This window comes from Tympanuchus pallidicinctus, unplaced genomic scaffold, assembly GCF_026119805.1.
Source record: "Tympanuchus pallidicinctus isolate F22 unplaced genomic scaffold, pur_lepc_1.0 scaffold72, whole genome shotgun sequence".
NCBI classification, from domain to species: Eukaryota; Metazoa; Chordata; class Aves; order Galliformes; family Phasianidae; genus Tympanuchus; species Tympanuchus pallidicinctus.
The window spans coordinates 26,504-48,626 of NW_026294794.1; the positions used below are offsets into that span (position 1 = coordinate 26,504).

General features: G+C 53.7%; 1 protein-coding gene and 1 long non-coding RNA gene across 3 annotated transcripts; one reads left to right on the forward strand and one right to left on the reverse strand.

Annotated features, from left to right (window-relative positions):
* Positions 1-7,173: 7,173 nt before the first annotated feature.
* On the forward strand, positions 7,174-10,278 carry LOC128072911 (uncharacterized). The gene is made up of 2 exons (XR_008202513.1): positions 7,174-7,226; positions 10,244-10,278. It is a non-coding gene; the product is annotated as an uncharacterized LOC128072911 (long non-coding RNA).
* Positions 10,279-10,560: 282 nt separating this feature from the next.
* LOC128072908 (uncharacterized) lies at positions 10,561-19,775 on the reverse strand. 2 transcript variants are annotated; one of them, XM_052667132.1, is made up of 2 exons: positions 18,556-19,775; positions 10,561-10,968 (listed from the first exon to the last, which is right to left on the reverse strand). In XM_052667132.1, exon 1 carries the CDS (start codon positions 19,621-19,623, stop codon positions 18,685-18,687), a length of 939 nt encoding a protein of 312 aa, XP_052523092.1. In that variant the 5' UTR covers positions 19,624-19,775; the 3' UTR covers positions 10,561-10,968; positions 18,556-18,684. The 2 variants fall into 2 exon arrangements, with proteins under 2 accessions (XP_052523092.1, XP_052523093.1); XM_052667133.1 differs by lacking the exon at positions 10,561-10,968 and adding an exon at positions 16,753-16,989.
* Between the last annotated feature and the right edge of the window lie 2,348 nt (positions 19,776-22,123).

Genomic DNA, 22,123 nt, shown 5'->3' on the forward strand with positions numbered 1-22,123 from the left:
TCCCCGCCTTCCCTCATCTCTTCTTGCACTCTTTGACCCCTTTTTCTCCCCCCATCCTTATTTCTCTTCACATTCTCCTGTTCTTTTTTCCCCTTTCCTCTTCTTCGTCCCCAGCTCCGCTTCCCCCACCTCACGTCCCCTTTCTTCTGTCCCTGTACCCCATTTTTCCCTTTTTTTCCCCACCCCCTTGTTTTGTTCTCTGCTGTCCCCTATTCCCTTTTTCCTCTTTGCTCTCTCTCTCCTTTCTTCCCCCTCATCCTGTTACAGAAGAGAGTGAAGGAATGATGGACAAGCTGGTGCAGGATGGCAGCAGCAGGGTGGAAGCCCAGGTGGGTGCGATGAAGCCGGGGGTGGGCCTGGGTGGAGCCCGAGCCCTGCCTGAGCTCATTTAAGGGCTGGGAATGGCAGGGCTCAGATGTGTGCCTGGGCTTCTGGTGTCAGTGAGGTTGGGTGAGCAGTGAGGTTTGGGAGGGACCGACTTGTTGGCCTTGAGATTGATGCCCAGCTCCTTGCTCGTCGCATTCTGTTTGGCTCGAGGTTCCGGACACGGCTTGCTCTTCTAAGCAGTGTGAGGACTGCGAGAAAGACTTTGTTGGATGCAGCAGGAAAGCACAGCCGCTGCTGGTGGATGCCAGTGTCCGCTCCTGAGGCTCTGCGCCAAGGTACGTGGATCCCTGCCGTCTCCTGTTTCACACGCTCGCTCAGGTCCTTTGGGGCTTGGTGTCGCTTGTCCCTCGTGCTCCCGTTGCTGTCACCGCGTGTTGTTCCTTTCCCCATGCTCAGCTCTGCCCAGTGCTGATGGGATGCCAGTGCCACCTGCTGCTCTTAAGAAAAGGTAGGTTTGATTTCTTTTGGTTTCCATAGCATTTGCTACACTTTCATTCTGTCTCTCTTCTTTTTTTTTTTTTTTTTTTTTTCTTTTTGCTCTCAATAAATGGCAGGTTCAATTCCTTTTGGCTCCTGTAGTGTTTGCTACACGTGTGTTCTGTTTCTCTTCTCTTTTTTCCATGTTGCCTGGCGGTGCCTGGCTGGAGTTCCCATGAGCCCCGGGCCCACTTGTGACCAAGTGAGGTGCCAAAAACAGAGGTATCTCCTAAACAGGCTTGTGCTGAGTGCTGTCCTCGTCTTGGGCTTTGTCCAATGCCCACCTTTCTTTTCTAGCCCACTTTGTTGAGGATGGCGTGTGAGGCTTTCTTCTTTCTTTGTAGGATTGGCGACTCCAGCCCCAGAAGTAGCAGGCATTTGGGGATGTCCAAGGTTCCGCAGTGAACGTGTCCTGTTCCTGGTAAAGGTGTGGGCGTTCCTGGACACGAAGGTATCTATCTTCATGCCTTGCCCATGTGCCCAGTCCCCCACCAGATGCTGTTTGCCTTTTGGCCCCCCTGATTTGCTGTACTGCTGCGCCCTGATCCTTGCAGAGGGGTAAGTGACACCTTTGTCCCTTCCGGAAAGCGCTCTCCACTTTCCTCTCGTTGGTCACCGGCAGCGCCGTCCTTCTCTCGCCAGGCTCTCATTGGTCACCGGCAGCGCCGTCCCGCCCTCGCCAGCCTGTGATTGGTCAGCGGCAGTGCCGTCCCGCCCTCATGTGTCTCTCATTGGTGATCGACAGCACCGTCCCGCACTATCAGCGTCTCATTGGTCATCGACAGCTCCATCCCGCCTCCGCCAGCATCTCATTGGACAGCAGCAGCCTTTTGCCCGCCTTTTGCCCGCCTTTTGCCCGCCTTTTGCCCATGTCAGTGGGATGTCAGTGCCACCTGCTGCTCTTAATAAAAGGTAGGTTTGATTTCTTTTGGTTTCCACAGCATTTGTGTTTCCGTATGCACCCATTCCATATTCTTGGGAAACCACAGCTTGGCCAGTTACCAAGATGACACCAATGTTGTGAACAGCAAATGGCGTTTATTGCACATATACACTAACTTATATAGCCTAAGTACTTCGTCTACGCCCCTAAGGGCACACACCACACATCAATCATAGAGAAGGGAGGGGGCCTAACACGTCACTCCCCGCGGGGGGGTCTCGCAGTCTCGCAGTTGCTGACAACATCTCCCCCCCCTTCATGCTCAAGAAAGTCTACTACAACTCGAGAGGACCCTAACCGCGTACAACCCGAAATCCCCGCGTTGCCCCTATACATACCATTGTCCTCTCGGTTAGGCCTTGTCCCGTTACATCCCGATTCGCAAAATAATCCTACCCTAATAACCCTACATTACTAGTAAAGTTATAGACAGAGAGATTAGAGATTAGAGTAATTGCTGATAGCTCTAGTGGCAGTATATATGCCCAATATATACCAACATTGTCTCAGGTACCTGTTGGAACATACCTCAAAAATAAGAAACGTCTGTTCAATATCAAGGCAGATGTCTCAAGCCTTGAGAGCACTGCTCTCACAAACCTGCTGTATGGAATTGCTTGTTCTCCAGGCCTCAATCTGGCCGTCTGTCCCTGAAGGGAACCCATTCTATTGCCCACAATGTATACTGCACTGGCTTAAGAACCATGCACATCAGATTTGTTACATGCAGAAAGAGAAGGCCTAATACTGTCAGGATTTCTAATGCATTTAAAGCAAGGAGTGATTTCAATCCCTGTTTCTCTACACAATTTATCAGGCATGTGATGTCTTTCCGATTGAGGGATACCCCTCCCAGGCCTCTGTTACCGTTCCCTACTGCCAGGAAGATCTCTAGTACTTTTCCTTCGTCTATCAGGCTAGATCTAAACTTCCCACAATCTGTTAGTCCATCTCTCTTAACTGCCAAATTCAAATTCACCTTTCTCCTTTCGCTATCCTGTTCAGTCACAGCTGTAAGCTGCGAGCTCCGCACCGCTCCCACTGTGCCCATCTCCCTTTGATCATACACTGACTGTTGTAGAGGCTTCTGATTGGTTCCATGCGCACTCAATCTTGTAAAAGGATGTGTGGGTCGAGTCAATGGGTCTGTACACTGTGGCAGAGAGTGGGTCCAGAGACTATCGTTATTTCTTTCTCCGTCGGGTGTAACCTGAGCAGAGGGCGCCGGCCGGGTGCCACCTACACCTTCAGGTGCAGTCAGAGTGGACAGTGCTGGCTGTACACTATCATCCGAGCACCTGCAAGTTACATCGCTTCCCTTTCTCTCTGCTGTTTTTTCTTCTACCGCTTCTCTAACTTTTGAGCAATCCATACCTGAGCCTTGCCCACAGTCCCCACCCCCCTGGGTGTTACTGCATTCCACCTCCTGAGATGAAACGGCAAGTATCCCATCCCAGCTCACTTTTCTCCCTGCCCCCACAGGTGGTGTTAGGTTACACAGAGAAGGATACAGCGGTTGTCTTGGATATGGCTGGGGAGTTTCAGCGACCTTGGGTTCCTGCACTTGAGCCGTTTTGCAAGATAAAAGTGCAGACAGTTCAGTGCAGTGTTCTTCTTCTACTTGTTTATGCGAAGCTGAATCCGAGGGGGTGGTGAAGGGGGATGCCAATGGTGCGGACGAGATGTTAGTAGTCTGAGGGCATATTTACGGTGTTCTCTTCCTCAGTGGACCTGCAAGAAAGCACGCTCCCCGCACAAGTAAGCATAATCCTGCCCAAGAGGCGCTCCCCCATTCCCATGGTTAACGCCACAATGGGCGAGGGGCTCACTGAGGTACGGGACCCCGATCTTGGGTAGGCAGAGTTGCATTGTCTGGCCCATTTGGTGTTCCCGGGGAGGGGCCCTGGGCCATTGGCACCCTCCCTCTCCCGTTTCCCTGCGGCACTATGACAAACTTCCAACATTGGTGTGCAACATGTCCAGCTCCGCCACATAATTGGCACCACCTCTCTGGTCCCTGTGAACCACCCTGGCCCGTCTTCTCAAGGCACTGCGCCTTGAAGTGACCACGCTGCCCACACGTAAAGCATGGGCCTTTATCCCTTTCTTCCCCGACCCGAGTGGCTGACATCACCGCGGTCTTAACTGCAGAACTAACTGAAGCAGCCATCCCTGCATGGCGGCTGCTAGTCCCTCATTAGTTAATGGTATGACCCTCTGATGATCTAATACATATTTAATAAGCTCCCCTGGGGTAGTTAGAGTTCCCGGTGCTGCTCTGATGATTTGCTGGATGTCTGGCAGCAATTTCTGCTTAAGACAATCTATTATGACTGGCGATGGGACCTCCCGTGGGAGATCAGATTCCTCCACTGCACGGATCAGGCGATTCGCAAAGTCAGAAAATGACTCAGAGGGGCCCTGCTTGATTTCTGCCCATGGAAGCACAGGTTCTGCAACCTTAGCCAATTCTCGCAGGGCTTGAAGGGCTGCAGTTGTAACGGCTGCCAGCTCTCCTGTCTAAGCAATGTTGCTTGTCCCTCCAGGAATCCCACCATTCCATCTGCCAGGCTCTGAAGAGGTGCAAGATTAGTTCTATTGCCTCGGCGCTGGCCGTTGGCTGGATGGTGGGGGTCGCGGGTGGCAGCAGCCACCACAGCTTGAAGTAATCTATTCCATTCATCATACCACAGGGTGTATTGTACAGGTTCAAGAATAACATGCATAAGGTTCACCACATCATATGGCAGGAGACTAGAAGCCATAAGAGCTTCCACTGCTGCCATGGTAACATGGGAACACAGACCTTTGATTTTAACTAAATCCGAAAGGCGAGTGATCACTTTGGAATCCAAAGGAGTCCAAACTGGATCCTCTGGTTTTACCACCACCGGGAGAGTAAGTGCGGTACCTGCTGGATCTGCAGCTCGTATGTCCTCTCTCACACGAGCCCAATCAGTGAGGGTAGGCGGGCCCCATGAAGCTGTCGATATGGGACCACGCCCCTCCTGAGCGGACCCCGGGGTCATCCGCGTTGGAGCGCCCCTCCCACAGCAAAACACTGCGGGGTCATCCACACCCCTCGGGGGGTGGCCGCCGTAGCAAGCGGATTCAGGCAATAGATGAGTCCTTCCCCGCTGTCGCATTCCACAGGCCGCACCACAACTCCTCCAGACATCTCTCCCTCCCCAAAGACCTTCTTATCAACTGTGCTAAAAGTTATACAGCATTCCTCCGCAGGCCCCTCTCTCCCTTTATCTTTAAAGGGCTTAAAAGGAGGTGGGTCCTCCTTTTATGGTCAAATCGTTCCTGCTCCATTTCGTTCTTCTTTATCCCCAGGGTCGTTGTTTCTGGTGGGGCCAAAGGAGTCAGCGCCATCTTGCCCTCCAGCAAACCTGTAGGGGAGACAAGACCCCCCCCGCCCCTAACACCTAGCACGGTCATCTGCAATTTTCTCCTCTCTCGCTTTCCTAAGAGCTGTCAAAATTAATCCCCACACTTTAAACTCCACAACTTTTTGAGTGGACATTGCCCTCTGTGAGAGCACAACAGTAAATGAATCCGGGTCATATATCAGGATCATATAGGTCAGAAGGGGATGATAATTATTAGCCCCTCCTTCTCCAGCAAGGAGAGTGTTGCTGAAATTTCCTTCTTAGAAGGAACATTTTTCCCACAATAAATTTTGCATGCATGCAGAAACACCTTTATGACGGCTTCCATATCGCCTCCGGCCGAACATATGCCTGGCCTCTTCCTGGCGCTTCCCCTAACATCCTAGGGGGATCCTGGCTCCTTTTCCCGAGCCTCCCACCTGACAAGGAGTAATGCGCACTCCTCCCCGTCCCTGGGCTTCCACTACTCCGCGGATTTGAATTTACCCGCTCCGCAATGAACTCCTGCTCCATTGGCAGACAGCTGATTCACTCCCAGGAATCGTTGGTCGAGGTCACCACTTGTTGCCATATGCGCCCGTTCCATATTACTGGGAAACTGCAGCTTGGCCAATTTCCGAGATGACACCAATGTGGTGAACAGCAAATGGCGTTTATTACACATATACATTAACTTGTATAGCCTAAGGACTTAGTCTACGCCCCTAAGGGCACACACCACGCATCAATCAAAGAGCAGGGAGGGGGCCTAACACGTCACACCCCGCGGAGGGGTTTTGCAGTCTCCCAGTTGCTGACAACACATTTGCTACACTTTCATTCTGTCTCTCTTCTTTTTTTTTTTTTTTTGCTATCAATAAATGGCAGGTTCAATTCATTTTGGCTCCGGTAGCATTTGCTACACTTGTTCTATTTCTCTTCTCTTTTTTCCATGTTGCCTGGCGGTGCCTCACTGGAGTTCCCATGACCCCAGGGCACTCTTCTGACCAAGTGCGGTGCCAAAATGAGAGGCACATGGGGGCGGGACCGCGCTGCCGATGACCATTCACAAGCTGGCAAGAGCAGGACGGCGCTGTCGATGACCAAAGAGAGGAAAGTGGAGAGCGCTTTCTGGAAGGGACAAAGGTGTCACTTACCCCTCTGCAAGGATCAGGGCGCATCAGGGCACCTCACTTGGTCACAAGTGGGCATGGGAACTCCGGCAAGGCACCGCCAGGCAACATGGAAAAAAAGAGAAACAGAACACACGTGTAGCAAATTCTACAGGAGCCAAAATGAATTCAACCTTCCATTTATTGAGAGCAAACAGAAAAAAAAAAGAAGAGAGACAGAAGGAAAGTGTAGCAAATGCTATGGAAACCAAAAGAAATCAAACCTACCTTTTCTTAAGAGCAGCAGGTGGCACTGGCATCCCATCAGCACTGGGCAGAGCTGAGCATGGGGAAAGGAACAACACCCGGTGACAGCAACGGGAGCACGAGGGACAAGCGACACCAAGCCCCAAAGGACCTGAGCGAGCGTGTGAAACAGGAGACGGCAGGGATCCACGTACCTTGGCGCAGAGCCTCAGGAGCGGACACTGGCATCCACCAGCGGCTGTGCTTTCCTGCTGCATCCAACAAAGTCTTTCTCGCAGTCCTCACGCTGCTTAGAAGAGCAAGCCGTGTCCGGAACCTCGAGCCAAACAGAATGCGACGAGCAAGGAGCTGGGCATCAATCTCAAGGCCAACAAGTCGGTCCCTCCCAAACCTCACTGCTCACCCAACCTCACTGACACCAGAAGCCCAGGCACACATCTGAGCCCGGCCATTCCCAGCCCTTAAATGAGCTCAGGCAGGGCTCGGGCTCCACCCAGTCCCCCCCCCGGCTTCATCGCACCCACCTGGGCTTCCACCCTGCTGCTGCCATCCTGCACAAGCTTGTCCATCACTCTCTTCTGTAACAGGATGAGGGGGGAGAAAGGAGAGAGAGAGCAAAGAGGAAAAAGGGAATAGGGGACAGCAGAGAACACAAAAAGAGGGCGGGTAAAAAAAGGTAAAAATGGGGTACAGGGATAGAAGAAAGGGGACGTGAGGTGGGGGGAAGCGGAGCTGGGGATGAAGAAGAGGAAAGGGGAAAAAAGAACAGGGGAATGTGAAGAGAAATAAGGATGGGGGGAGCAAAAGGGGTCAAAGAGTGCAAGAAGAGATGAGGGAAGGCGGGGAAAAGGTGGGATAGCAGGAAGTGCATGAAAAGGAAAAAGGAAAAGGGTGCGAGGCAGGGAAAAAAAGAAGAGGGGGATGGGGGAGGAAAAAAAGGAAAAGGGGACAACGGATTGAAAAAAGGAAAACGGGGACGAGGGAGGAAAAAAAGAAAAAGTTGGATGAGGGAGGAAAAAAAGAAAAAGGGGGACGAGGGAGGAATCAGGGCCATCGCACGCAGCAGCGCTGTCCCGCTGCGTGGGAACGTGAGGAGGCTGTGAGGCTCCCAGCTGCTCCCCTCTGTCCTCCTGCCGAGCTCAGCACTGCGGAAGGACTGCCGGATGAGCAGAACGACGAGCAGCGGGAAGGTCACGAATGGCAGGGGGTAATGAAGCAATTCAGAGGCTGTGTCTGTGTTGATGCTGAAAACCTGAGAGCCGCAAGTTCGACCGCACGTTGGTTAAGAGAGCAGTGGTGAGAAAGCAATGAAGCAATGAAGGCCTGCGTGTGTTTGGGCAGCAAAGATGTGCGTCTGCTGGCTGTTTGTGCGAGTGGTGAAGCGTCGCCAAAAAGAGGAAGCTGCAGCGCTCAGCCAATGAGGAGCCAGGGCAGGAAGAGCTCAGCAGCGGGCAATGGGGGAGCCAAGACGCAGCGCTGCTGCTCGGGGCTCGGCTGCTCGCAGGAGCCGCTATCGCACTGCGAATGGAATGGGCTTTGGAAGAAAAGGGGACGATGGGGAAGGAAAAGGAATGGGGTCGAGGGGGTGGGAAAGGAAGGGGGAGAAAAAGAGGAAAAGGAAAACAAAAAAGGGGGACGGGGAGAAAAGGGAGATGGGGAGGAAAAGGGGTAAAGGGGGTGAAAGAGGAAGTGGGGATGGGGGCAAAAAGAAGAAGAAGGAGGCGAAGAAGAGGAGAGTAAAGGGGGCAAAAGGGAAAGGAAGACAAGAGGGGAAAGGGGAAAAGAAGAATGAGAAAGGGAGGAAAAAGAAAAGGAGATGAGGAGGAGAAAAGGAGAGAGGAGAAGAGGGGGAAAAATGGGCAAAAAAAAGGGAGATAAAAGGGGGAAGGGACAGTAAAAAGGGGACCTGGAAGAAAAAAACAGGACATGAGAAGAAGGAAAAGGAAAGGGGAAAAGGGGCTGGGGGAAGGTGAAGAGATAGGCGGGGAAAAGGTGGGGAAAAGGCGGGGAAAAGGCTGCTGCTGTCCAATGAGATGCTGGCGGAGGCGGGATGGAGCTGTCGATGACCAATGAAAGACTGGCGAGGGCGGGACAGCGCTGCCGATGACCAATGAGAGGCTGGCGGGGGCGGGACGGTGCTGCCGATGACCAATGAGACGCTGATAGGGCGGGACGGTGCTGTCGATCACCAATGAGACGCTGATAGGGCGGGACGGTGCTGTCGATCACCAATGAGAGGCACACGAGGGCGGGACGGCACTGCCGCTGACCGATCACAGGCTGGCAAGGGCGGGACGGCACTGCCAATCACCAATCACAGGCTGACGAGGGCGGGACGGCCCTGCCGCTGACCAATGAGAGCCTGGCGAGAGAGGGACAGTGCTGCTGATGACCAGCGAGAGGAAAGTGGAGAGCGCTTTCTGGAAGGGACAAAGGTGTCACTTACCCCTCTGCAAGGATCAGGGCGCAGCAGTGCAGCAAATCAGGGGCCCAAAAGGCGAACAGCATCTGGTGGGGGACTGGGCACACGGGCAAGGCATGAAGATAGATACCTTCGTGTCCAGGAATGCCCACACCTTTACCAGGAACAGGACACGTTCACTGCAGAACCTTGGACATCCCAAAATGCCTGCTACTTCTGGGGCTGGAGTCGCCAATCCTACAAAGAAAGAAGAAAGCCTCACACGCCGTCCTCAACAAAGTGGGCTAGAAAAGAAAGGTGGGCATTGGACAAAGCCCAAGACGAGCACAGCACTCAGCACAAGCCTGTTTAGGAGATACCTCTGTTTTTGGCACCTCACTTGGTCACAAGTGGGCTCGGGGCTCATGGGAACTCCAGCGAGGCACCGCCAGGCAACATGGAAAAAAGAGAAGAGAAACAGAACACACGTGTAGCAAACACTACAGGAGCCAAAAGGAATTGAACCTGCCATTTATTGAGAGCAAAAAGAAAAAAAAAAAAAAAAAAGAAGAGAGACAGAATGAAAGTGTAGCAAATGCTATGGAAACCAAAAGAAATCAAACCTACCTTTTCTTAAGAGCAGCAGGTGGCACTGGCATCCCATCAGCACTGGGCAGAGCTGAGCATGGGGAAAGGAACAACACCCGGTGACAGCAACGGGAGCACGAGGGACAAGCGACACCAAGCCCCAAAGGACCTGAGCGAGCGTGTGAAACAGGAGACGGCAGGGATCCACGTACCTTGGCGCAGAGCCTCAGGAGCGGACACTGGCATCCACCAGCGGCTGTGCTTTCCTGCTGCATCCAACAAAGTCTTTCTCGCAGTCCTCACGCTGCTTAGAAGAGCAAGCCGTGTCCGGAACCTCGAGCCAAACAGAATGCGACGAGCAAGGAGCTGGGCATCAATCTCAAGGCCAACAAGTCGGTCCCTCCCAAACCTCACTGCTCACCCAACCTCACTGACACCAGAAGCCCAGGCACACATCTGAGCCCGGCCATTCCCAGCCCTTAAATGAGCTCAGGCAGGGCTCGGGCTCCACCCAGTCCCCCCCCCGGCTTCATCGCACCCACCTGGGCTTCCACCCTGCTGCTGCCATCCTGCACAAGCTTGTCCATCACTCTCTTCTGTAACAGGATGAGGGGGGAGAAAGGAGAGAGAGAGCAAAGAGGAAAAAGGGAATAGGGGACAGCAGAGAACACAAAAAGAGGGCGGGTAAAAAAAGGTAAAAATGGGGTACAGGGATAGAAGAAAGGGGACGTGAGGTGGGGGGAAGCGGAGCTGGGGATGAAGAAGAGGAAAGGGGAAAAAAGAACAGGGGAATGTGAAGAGAAATAAGGATGGGGGGAGCAAAAGGGGTCAAAGAGTGCAAGAAGAGATGAGGGAAGGCGGGGAAAAGGTGGGATAGCAGGAAGTGCATGAAAAGGAAAAAGGAAAAGGGTGCGAGGCAGGGAAAAAAAGAAGAGGGGGATGGGGGAGGAAAAAAAGGAAAAGGGGACAACGGATTGAAAAAAGGAAAACGGGGACGAGGGAGGAAAAAAAGAAAAAGTTGGATGAGGGAGGAAAAAAAGAAAAAGGGGGACGAGGGAGGAATCAGGGCCATCGCACGCAGCAGCGCTGTCCCGCTGCGTGGGAACGTGAGGAGGCTGTGAGGCTCCCAGCTGCTCCCCTCTGTCCTCCTGCCGAGCTCAGCACTGCGGAAGGACTGCCGGATGAGCAGAACGACGAGCAGCGGGAAGGTCACGAATGGCAGGGGGTAATGAAGCAATTCAGAGGCTGTGTCTGTGTTGATGCTGAAAACCTGAGAGCCGCAAGTTCGACCGCACGTTGGTTAAGAGAGCAGTGGTGAGAAAGCAATGAAGCAATGAAGGCCTGCGTGTGTTTGGGCAGCAAAGATGTGCGTCTGCTGGCTGTTTGTGCGAGTGGTGAAGCGTCGCCAAAAAGAGGAAGCTGCAGCGCTCAGCCAATGAGGAGCCAGGGCAGGAAGAGCTCAGCAGCGGGCAATGGGGGAGCCAAGACGCAGCGCTGCTGCTCGGGGCTCGGCTGCTCGCAGGAGCCGCTATCGCACTGCGAATGGAATGGGCTTTGGAAGAAAAGGGGACGATGGGGAAGGAAAAGGAATGGGGTCGAGGGGGTGGGAAAGGAAGGGGGAGAAAAAGAGGAAAAGGAAAACAAAAAAGGGGGACGGGGAGAAAAGGGAGATGGGGAGGAAAAGGGGTAAAGGGGGTGAAAGAGGAAGTGGGGATGGGGGCAAAAAGAAGAAGAAGGAGGCGAAGAAGAGGAGAGTAAAGGGGGCAAAAGGGAAAGGAAGACAAGAGGGGAAAGGGGAAAAGAAGAATGAGAAAGGGAGGAAAAAGAAAAGGAGATGAGGAGGAGAAAAGGAGAGAGGAGAAGAGGGGGAAAAATGGGCAAAAAAAAGGGAGATAAAAGGGGGAAGGGACAGTAAAAAGGGGACCTGGAAGAAAAAAACAGGACATGAGAAGAAGGAAAAGGAAAGGGGAAAAGGGGCTGGGGGAAGGTGAAGAGATAGGCGGGGAAAAGGTGGGGAAAAGGCGGGGAAAAGGCTGCTGCTGTCCAATGAGATGCTGGCGGAGGCGGGATGGAGCTGTCGATGACCAATGAAAGACTGGCGAGGGCGGGACAGCGCTGCCGATGACCAATGAGAGGCTGGCGGGGGCGGGACGGTGCTGCCGATGACCAATGAGACGCTGATAGGGCGGGACGGTGCTGTCGATCACCAATGAGACGCTGATAGGGCGGGACGGTGCTGTCGATCACCAATGAGAGGCACACGAGGGCGGGACGGCACTGCCGCTGACCGATCACAGGCTGGCAAGGGCGGGACGGCACTGCCAATCACCAATCACAGGCTGACGAGGGCGGGACGGCCCTGCCGCTGACCAATGAGAGCCTGGCGAGAGAGGGACAGTGCTGCTGATGACCAGCGAGAGGAAAGTGGAGAGCGCTTTCTGGAAGGGACAAAGGTGTCACTTACCCCTCTGCAAGGATCAGGGCGCAGCAGTGCAGCAAATCAGGGGCCCAAAAGGCGAACAGCATCTGGTGGGGGACTGGGCACACGGGCAAGGCATGAAGATAGATACCTTCGTGTCCAGGAATGCCCACACCTTTACCAGGAACAGGACACGTTCACTGCAGAACCTTGGACATCCCAAAATGCCTGCTACTTCTGGGGCTGGAGTCGCCAATCCTACAAAGAAAGAAGAAAGCCTCACACGCCGTCCTCAACAAAGTGGGCTAGAAAAGAAAGGTGGGCATTGGACAAAGCCCAAGACGAGGACAGCACTCAGCACAAGCCTGTTTAGGAGATACCTCTGTTTTTGGCACCTCACTTGGTCACAAGTGGGCCCGGGGCTCATGGGAACTCCAGCCAGGCACCGCCAGGCAACATGGAAAAAAGAGAAGAGAAACAGAACACACGTGTAGCAAACACTACAGGAGCCAAAAGGAATTGAACCTGCCATTTATTGAGAGCAAAAAGAAAAAAAAAAAAAAAAAAAAGAAGAGAGACAGAATGAAAGTGTAGCAAATGCTATGGAAACCAAAAGAAATCAAACCTACCTTTTCTTAAGAGCAGCAGGTGGCACTGGCATCCCATCAGCACTGGGCAGAGCTGAGCATGGGGAAAGGAACAACACCCGGTGACAGCAACGGGAGCACGAGGGACAAGCGACACCAAGCCCCAAAGGACCTGAGCGAGCGTGTGAAACAGGAGACGGCAGGGATCCACGTACCTTGGCGCAGAGCCTCAGGAGCGGACACTGGCATCCACCAGCGGCTGTGCTTTCCTGCTGCATCCAACAAAGTCTTTCTCGCAGTCCTCACGCTGCTTAGAAGAGCAAGCCGTGTCCGGAACCTCGAGCCAAACAGAATGCGACGAGCAAGGAGCTGGGCATCAATCTCAAGGCCAACAAGTCGGTCCCTCCCAAACCTCACTGCTCACCCAACCTCACTGACACCAGAAGCCCAGGCACACATCTGAGCCCGGCCATTCCCAGCCCTTAAATGAGCTCAGGCAGGGCTCGGGCTCCACCCAGTCCCCCCCCCGGCTTCATCGCACCCACCTGGGCTTCCACCCTGCTGCTGCCATCCTGCACAAGCTTGTCCATCACTCTCTTCTGTAACAGGATGAGGGGGGAGAAAGGAGAGAGAGAGCAAAGAGGAAAAAGGGAATAGGGGACAGCAGAGAACACAAAAAGAGGGCGGGTAAAAAAAGGTAAAAATGGGGTACAGGGATAGAAGAAAGGGGACGTGAGGTGGGGGGAAGCGGAGCTGGGGATGAAGAAGAGGAAAGGGGAAAAAAGAACAGGGGAATGTGAAGAGAAATAAGGATGGGGGGAGCAAAAGGGGTCAAAGAGTGCAAGAAGAGATGAGGGAAGGCGGGGAAAAGGTGGGATAGCAGGAAGTGCATGAAAAGGAAAAAGGAAAAGGGTGCGAGGCAGGGAAAAAAAGAAGAGGGGGATGGGGGAGGAAAAAAAGGAAAAGGGGACAACGGATTGAAAAAAGGAAAACGGGGACGAGGGAGGAAAAAAAGAAAAAGTTGGATGAGGGAGGAAAAAAAGAAAAAGGGGGATGAGGGAGGAATCAGGGCCATCGCACGCAGCAGCGCTGTCCCGCTGCGTGGGAACGTGAGGAGGCTGTGAGGCTCCCAGCTGCTCCCCTCTGTCCTCCTGCCGAGCTCAGCACTGCGGAAGGACTGCCAGATGAGCAGAACGACGAGCAGCGGGAAGGTCACAAATGGCAGGGGGTAATGAAGCAATTCAGAGGCTGTGTCTGTGTTGATGCTGAAAACCTGAGAGCCGCAAGTTCGACCGCACGTTGGTTAAGAGAGCAGTGGTGAGAAAGCAATGAAGCAATGAAGGCCTGCGTGTGTTTGGGCAGCAAAGATGTGTGTCTGCTGGCTGTTTGTGCGAGTGGTGAAGCGTCGCCAAAAAGAGGAAGCTGCAGCGCTCAGCCAATGAGGAGCCAGGGCAGGAAGAGCTCAGCAGCGGGCAATGGGGGAGCCAAGACGCAGCGCTGCTGCTCGGGGCTCGGCTGCTCGCAGGAGCCGCTATCGCACTGCGAATGGAATGGGCTTTGGAAGAAAAGGGGACGATGGGGAAGGAAAAGGAATGGGGTCGAGGGGGTGGGAAAGGAAGGGGGAGAAAAAGAGGAAAAGGAAAACAAAAAAGGGGGACGGGGAGAAAAGGGAGATGGGGAGGAAAAGGGGTAAAGGGGGTGAAAGGGGAAGTGGGGATGGGGGCAAAAAGAAGAAGAAGGGGGCGAAGAAGAGGAGGAGAGTAAAAGGGGCCAAAGGGAAAGGAAAACAAGAGGGGAAAGGGGAAAAGAAGAATGAGAAAGGGAGGAAAAAGAAAAGGAGATGAGGAGGAGAAAAGGAGAGAGGAGAAGAGGGGGAAAAATGGGCAAAAAAAAGGGAGATAAAAGGGGGAAGGGACAGTAAAAAGGGGACCTGGAAGAAAAAAACAGGACATGAGAAGAAGGAAAAGGAAAGGGGAAAAGGGGCTGGGGGAAGGTGAAGAGATAGGCGGGGAAAAGGTGGGGAAAAGGCGGGGAAAAGGCTGCTGCTGTCCAATGAGATGCTGGCGGAGGCGGGATGGAGCTGTCGATGACCAATGAAAGACTGGCGAGGGCGGGACAGCGCTGCCGATGACCAATGAGAGGCTGGCGGGGGCGGGACGGTGCTGCCGATGACCAATGAGACGCTGATAGGGCGGGACGGTGCTGTCGATCACCAATGAGACGCTGATAGGGCGGGACGGTGCTGTCGATCACCAATGAGAGGCACACGAGGGCGGGACGGCACTGCCGCTGACCGATCACAGGCTGGCAAGGGCGGGACGGCACTGCCAATCACCAATCACAGGCTGACGAGGGCGGGACGGCCCTGCCGCTGACCAATGAGAGCCTGGCGAGAGAGGGACAGTGCTGCTGATGACCAGCGAGAGGAAAGTGGAGAGCGCTTTCTGGAAGGGACAAAGGTGTCACTTACCCCTCTGCAAGGATCAGGGCGCAGCAGTGCAGCAAATCAGGGGCCCAAAAGGCGAACAGCATCTGGTGGGGGACTGGGCACACGGGCAAGGCATGAAGATAGATACCTTCGTGTCCAGGAACGCCCACACCTTTACCAGGAACAGGACACGTTCACTGCAGAACCTTGGACATCCCAAAATGCCTGCTACTTCTGGGGCTGGAGTCGCCAATCCTACAAAGAAAGAAGAAAGCCTCACACGCCGTCCTCAACAAAGTGGGCTAGAAAAGAAAGGTGGGCATTGGACAAAGCCCAAGACGAGGACAGCACTCAGCACAAGCCTGTTTAGGAGATACCTCTGTTTTTGGCACCTCACTTGGTCACAAGTGGGCCCGGGGCTCATGGGAACTCCAGCGAGGCACCGCCAGGCAACATGGAAAAAAGAGAAGAGAAACAGAACACACGTGTAGCAAACACTACAGGAGCCAAAAGGAATTGAACCTGCCATTTATTGAGAGCAAAAAGAAAAAAAAAAAAAAAAAAAAGAAGAGAGACAGAATGAAAGTGTAGCAAATGCTATGGAAACCAAAAGAAATCAAACCTACCTTTTCTTAAGAGCAGCAGGTGCCACTGGCATCCCATCAGCACTGGGCAGAGCTGAGCATGGGCAAAGGAACAACACCCGGTGACAGCAACGGGAGCACGAGGGACAAGCGACACCAAGCCCCAAAGGACCTGAGCGAGCGTGTGAAACAGGAGACGGCAGGGATCCACGTACCTTGGCGCAGAGCCTCAGGAGCGGACACTGGCATCCACCAGCGGCTGTGCTTTCCTGCTGCATCCAACAAAGTCTTTCTCGCAGTCCTCACGCTGCTTAGAAGAGCAAGCTGTGTCCGGAACCTCGAGCCAAACAGAATGCGACGAGCAAGGAGCTGGGCATCAATCTCAAGGCCAACAAGTCGGTCCCTCCCAAACCTCACTGCTCACCCAACCTCACTGACACCAGAAGCCCAGGCACACATCTGAGCCCGGCCATTCCCAGCCCTTAAATGAGCTCAGGCAGGGCTCGGGCTCCACCCAGTCCCCCCCCCGGCTTCATCGCACCCACCTGGGCTTCCACCCTGCTGCTGCCATCCTGCACAAGCTTGTCCATCACTCTCTTCTGTAACAGGATGAGGGGGGAGAAAGGAGAGAGAGAGCAAAGAGGAAAAAGGGAATAGGGGACAGCAGAGAACACAAAAAGAGGGCGGGTAAAAAAAGGTAAAAATGGGGTACAGGGATAGAAGAAAGGGGACGTGAGGTGGGGGGAAGCGGAGCTGGGGATGAAGAAGAGGAAAGGGGAAAAAAGAACAGGGGAATGTGAAGAGAAATAAGGATGGGGGGAGCAAAAGGGGTCAAAGAGTGCAAGAAGAGATGAGGGAAGGCGGGGAAAAGGTGGGATAGCAGGAAGTGCATGAAAAGGAAAAAGGAAAAGGGTGCGAGGCAGGGAAAAAAAGAAGAGGGGGATGGGGGAGGAAAAAAAGGAAAAGGGGACAACGGATTGAAAAAAGGAAAACGGGGACGAGGGAGGAAAAAAAGAAAAAGTTGGATGAGGGAGGAAAAAAAGAAAAAGGGGGACGAGGGAGGAATCAGGGCCATCGCACGCAGCAGCGCTGTCCCGCTGCGTGGGAATGTGAGGAGGCTGTGAGGCTCCCAGCTGCTCCCCTCTGTCCTCCTGCCGAGCTCAGCACTGCGGAAGGACTGCCGGATGAGCAGAACGACGAGCAGCGGGAAGGTCACGAATGGCAGGGGGTAATGAAGCAATTCAGAGGCTGTGTCTGTGTTGATGCTGAAAACCTGAGAGCCGCAAGTTCGACCGCACGTTGGTTAAGAGAGCAGTGGTGAGAAAGCAATGAAGCAATGAAGGCCTGCGTGTGTTTGGGCAGCAAAGATGTGCGTCTGCTGGCTGTTTGTGCGAGTGGTGAAGCGTCGCCAAAAAGAGGAAGCTGCAGCGCTCAGCCAATGAGGAGCCAGGGCAGGAAGAGCTCAGCAGCGGGCAATGGGGGAGCCAAGACGCAGCGCTGCTGCTCGGGGCTCGGCTGCTCGCAGGAGCCGCTATCGCACTGCGAATGGAATGGGCTTTGGAAGAAAAGGGGACGATGGGGAAGGAAAAGGAATGGGGTCGAGGGGGTGGGAAAGGAAGGGGGAGAAAAAGAGGAAAAGGAAAACAAAAAAGGGGGACGGGGAGAAAAGGGAGATGGGGAGGAAAAGGGGTAAAGGGGGTGAAAGAGGAAGTGGGGATGGGGGCAAAAAGAAGAAGAAGGAGGCGAAGAAGAGGAGAGTAAAGGGGGCAAAAGGGAAAGGAAGACAAGAGGGGAAAGGGGAAAAGAAGAATGAGAAAGGGAGGAAAAAGAAAAGGAGATGAGGAGGAGAAAAGGAGAGAGGAGAAGAGGGGGAAAAATGGGCAAAAAAAAAGGGAGATAAAAGGGGGAAGGGACAGTAAAAAGGGGACCTGGAAGAAAAAAACAGGACATGAGAAGAAGGAAAAGGAAAGGGGAAAAGGGGCTGGGGGAAGGTGAAGAGATAGGCGGGGAAAAGGTGGGGAAAAGGCGGGGAAAAGGCTGCTGCTGTCCAATGAGATGCTGGCGGAGGCGGGATGGAGCTGTCGATGACCAATGAAAGACTGGCGAGGGCGGGACAGCGCTGCCGATGACCAATGAGAGGCTGGCGGGGGCGGGACGGTGCTGCCGATGACCAATGAGACGCTGATAGGGCGGGACGGTGCTGTCGATCACCAATGAGACGCTGATAGGGCGGGACGGTGCTGTCGATCACCAATGAGAGGCACACGAGGGCGGGACGGCACTGCCGCTGACCGATCACAGGCTGGCAAGGGCGGGACGGCACTGCCAATCACCAATCACAGGCTGACGAGGGCGGGACGGCCCTGCCGCTGACCAATGAGAGCCTGGCGAGAGAGGGACAGTGCTGCTGATGACCAGCGAGAGGAAAGTGGAGAGCGCTTTCTGGAAGGGACAAAGGTGTCACTTACCCCTCTGCAAGGATCAGGGCGCAGCAGTGCAGCAAATCAGGGGCCCAAAAGGCAAACAGCATCTGGTGGGGGACTGGGCACACGGGCAAGGCATGAAGATAGATACCTTCGTGTCCAGGAACGCCCACACCTTTACCAGGAACAGGACACGTTCACTGCAGAACCTTGGACATCCCAAAATGCCTGCTACTTCTGGGGTTGGAGTCGCCAATCCTACAAAGAAAGAAGAAAGCCTCACACGCCGTCCTCAACAAAGTGGGCTAGAAAAGAAAGGTGGGCATTGGACAAAGCCCAAGACGAGGACAGCACTCAGCACAAGCCTGTTTAGGAGAGGTATCTCAGAGGCTGTGTCTGTGTTGATGCTGTAAACCTGAGTGCCGCAAGTTCCAACCGCACGTTCGTGATGAGAGCAGTGGTGAGAAAGCAATGAAGCAATGAAGGCCTGCGTGTGTTCGGGCAGCAAAAATGTGCGTCTGCTGGCTGTTTGTGCGAGTGGTGAAGCATCGCCAAAAAGGGGAACCTGCAGCGCTCAGCCAATGAGGAACCAGGGCAGGAAGAGCTCAGCAGCGGGCAATGGGGGAGCCAAGACGCAGCGCTGCTGCTCGGGGCTCTGCTGCTCGCAGGAGCCGCCATCGCACTGCGAATGGAATCAGCTTTGGAAGAAAAGGGGACGATGGGGACGGAAAAATGAATGGGAATGAGGAGGGAAAAACGAATGGGTACAAGGAGGGGAAAAGGAAAATGGGAAAACAGGGATGGGGCAAAAAGGGAGATGGGGAGGAAAAGAGGTAAAGGGGGTGAAAGGGGAAGTGGGGATGGGGGCATAAAGAAGAAAAACGGGGGGAAAGAAGAGAAGGGATAGACGGGAAAAGGGGAAAGGAAGACAAGGGGGGAAAGGGGAAAAGGAAAATGAGGGGGGGAGGAAAAAGAAAAGGAGACGAGGAATAGGAAAGGATAGAGGAGAGCAGGTGAAAAAGGGGAGTGTAGGAGAGCAGGGGAACAAGGGGGGATAAAAGGGGAGATAAAAGGGGGGAATGGACAGAAAAAAGGGGACCTGGAAGGAAAAAAGGGGACCTGAGGACAAGGAAGGAGAAAGGGGAAAAGGGGAAAGGGGAAGGTGAAGAGAAACGGGGGAAAGGCGGGGAAAAGGCGGGGCAAAGACGGGGCAAAGGCAGGGCAAAGGCGGGGCAGAAAGAGGGGGAAAACGGGGATGTGGAGGAAAAGGGGATAAAGCGGAATTGGGGACGGAGAGGAAATGGGGATGGAAAAGGGAAAGATAGAGGAGATTGGGCTTTACCAACATCCCGTAGCTGCTCATCCATGGTCTGCTTCCTGTCTTTCCTGGGAACATACCAACTTCCTTGGCAGTTGGTAGCTTAGGGGTTTTGCAGAAGACATCTTTCCTGACAGCCCTTAAGGCAGTCAAACCAGCAGTTATCTGCTGCCATTGCAGCAACTCAGGGGAGCCCCGAAGACCAACAGAATCAATTGGGGCTGTTGTCAGCAACTGCGAGACTGCGAGTTCCCCCCCTGTGGGTTGTGACGTGCTAAACTCCCTCCCTGCTCTAATGATTGATGTGTGGTGCATGCCCTTAGGGGCGTAGACGAAGTAATTAGGCTATATAAGTTAGTGTATACGTGTAATAAACGCCATTTGCTGCTCATCACATTGGTGTCATCTCAGTAATTGGCCAAGCTGCGGACTTGTGGGGAAGCGGAACAGGTGCGTACGGCAACAAGTGGTGACCTCGACGTGATTCCTGGGAGTGAATCAGCTGTCTGCCAGAAGCAGGAATCCATTGCGGAGCGGTAATTTCAAATCCGCGGAGTAGTGGAAGCCCAGGGACGGGGAGGAGGTGGCCATTACTCCTCGTCAGGCGGGAGGCTCGGGAGAAGGAGCTGGGATCCCCCTAGGATGTTAGGGGAAGCACCAAGAAGAGGCCAGACATAAGTTCGGCCAGAGGCGATATGGAAGCCGTTATAAAGGTGATTCTGCATGCATGCAAAATTTATTGTGGGAAAAATGTTCCTTCTAAGAAGGAAATTTCAGCGACACTCTCCTTACTGGAGAAGGAGGGACTATTATCATCCCCTTCTGACTTATACGATCCCGATAATTGGGATTCGTTTACTGCCGCACTCTCACAGAGGGCAATGTTTACTCAGAAAGTAGCAGATTTGAAGGTGTGGGGATTGATTTTAACAGCTCTTAGGAAAGCGAGACAGGAGAAAATTGCAGATGACCGTGCTAGGGATCTGCTGGGGTTAGGGCAGAGGGGGGGGCTTGTCTCCCCTACAGGTTCGCTGGAGGGCAAGATGGCACTGACTCCTTCGGCCCCACCAGAAACAACGACCCTGGAGATAAAGAAGAACGAAGTAGAGCAGGAGTGATCATATCATAAAGGGGAGGACTCGCCTCCTTACCTGGCTTGCAGCGTATATCCTTCACTTAAGCCCTGTAAAGATAATGGGGAAGGAGGGTAGGCGGAGGAATTCGGTATGACTTCTAGCACAGTTGATAAGAAGGTCTTTGGGGAGGGAGAGATGTCTGGAGGAGTTGTGGTGCGACCTGTGGGACGCAACAGCGGGGGCAGGACTCACCTATTGCCCGAATCCGCTTGCTACGGCAGTCACCCCCCGAGGGGCTTGGATGGCCCCACACTGCCTTGTGGTGGGAGGGGCGCTCCAACGCAGATATCCCCGGGGTCCGCTCAGGAGGGGCGTGGTCCCATATCAGTCGTTTCATGGGGCCCGCCTACCCTCACTGATTGGGCTCGTGTGAGAGAGGACATACGGGCCGCAGATCCAGCACGTGTCGCACTCACTCTCCCGGTGTTGGTAAAACCAGAGGGCCCAGCTTGGACTCCTCTGGATTCCAAAGCGATTACTCTTCTTTCGGATTTAGTTAAAATCAAAGGTCTGCGTTCCCCGGTTACTATGGCAGCAGTGGAAGCTCTTATGGCTTCTAGTCTTCTGCCATATGATGTAGTGAACTTTATGCATGTTATTCTTGAACCTGTACAATACACCCTGTGGTATGATGAATGGAATAGATTACTTCAAGCTGTGGTGGCTGCTGCCACCCGTGACCACCATCATCCAGCTAATGGCCAGGGTAGAGGTGACAGAACTAGTCTCGCACAGCTTCAGAGCCTGGCAGATGGAATGGTGGGATCCCCGGAGGGCCAAGCAGCATTGCTTAGAGCAGGAGAGCTGGCAGCCGTTACAACTGCAGCCCTTCAAGCCCTGCGAGAATTGGCTAAGGTTGCGGAACCTGTGCTTCCATGGGCAGACATCAAGCAGGGCCCCTTTGAGTCATTTACTGACTTTGCGAATCACCTAATTCGTGCAGTGGAGGGATCTGATCTCCCAAGTGAGGTCCAATCCCCAGTCATAATAGATTGTCTTAAACAAAAATCGCTGCCGGAAATCCAGCAAATCATCAGAGCAGCACCGGGAACTCTAACTACCCCAGGGGAGCTTATTAAATATGTATTAGATCATCAGAGAGTCACACCATTAACTAATGAGGGATTAGTAGCCGCCATGCAGGGAATGGCTGCTTCAGTTAATTCGGCAGTTAAGACCGCGATGGTGGCAGCCACTCAGGCCGGGGAAGGAAGGGATAAAGGCCTGTGCTTTAAGTGTGGGCAGCGTGGCCATTTCAAGGCGCAGTGCCCTAAGAAGATGGGGCAAGGACTAGAGAAGCGGTGCCAATTATGCGGCGGAGCCGGACATGTTGCACATCAGTGTAGGAAATTTAAAATTAAGTCGCAGGGAAACGGGAGAGGGAGGGTGCCAATGGCCCAGGGCTCCTGCCCGTCATCTCTAGCTGGGCCAGAAGCGCAACACCCACAGTGGCATTAACTATGGATTTAGAAGAACGACCAATCATTAAGGTTATGATGTCATATATGGATTCAGAGCTCCCGCCATCAGTGCCCAGAACGGTGTTTTTTATGGCTTTACTCGATTCTGGTGCGGATATTACCGTCATCTCAGAAGATGACTGGCCTCGGCAGTGGCCCACGACTTTTATGTGGAGAGCGATTGCGGGTGTGGGGGGGTCTGCCCACCAGAAAGGCAGA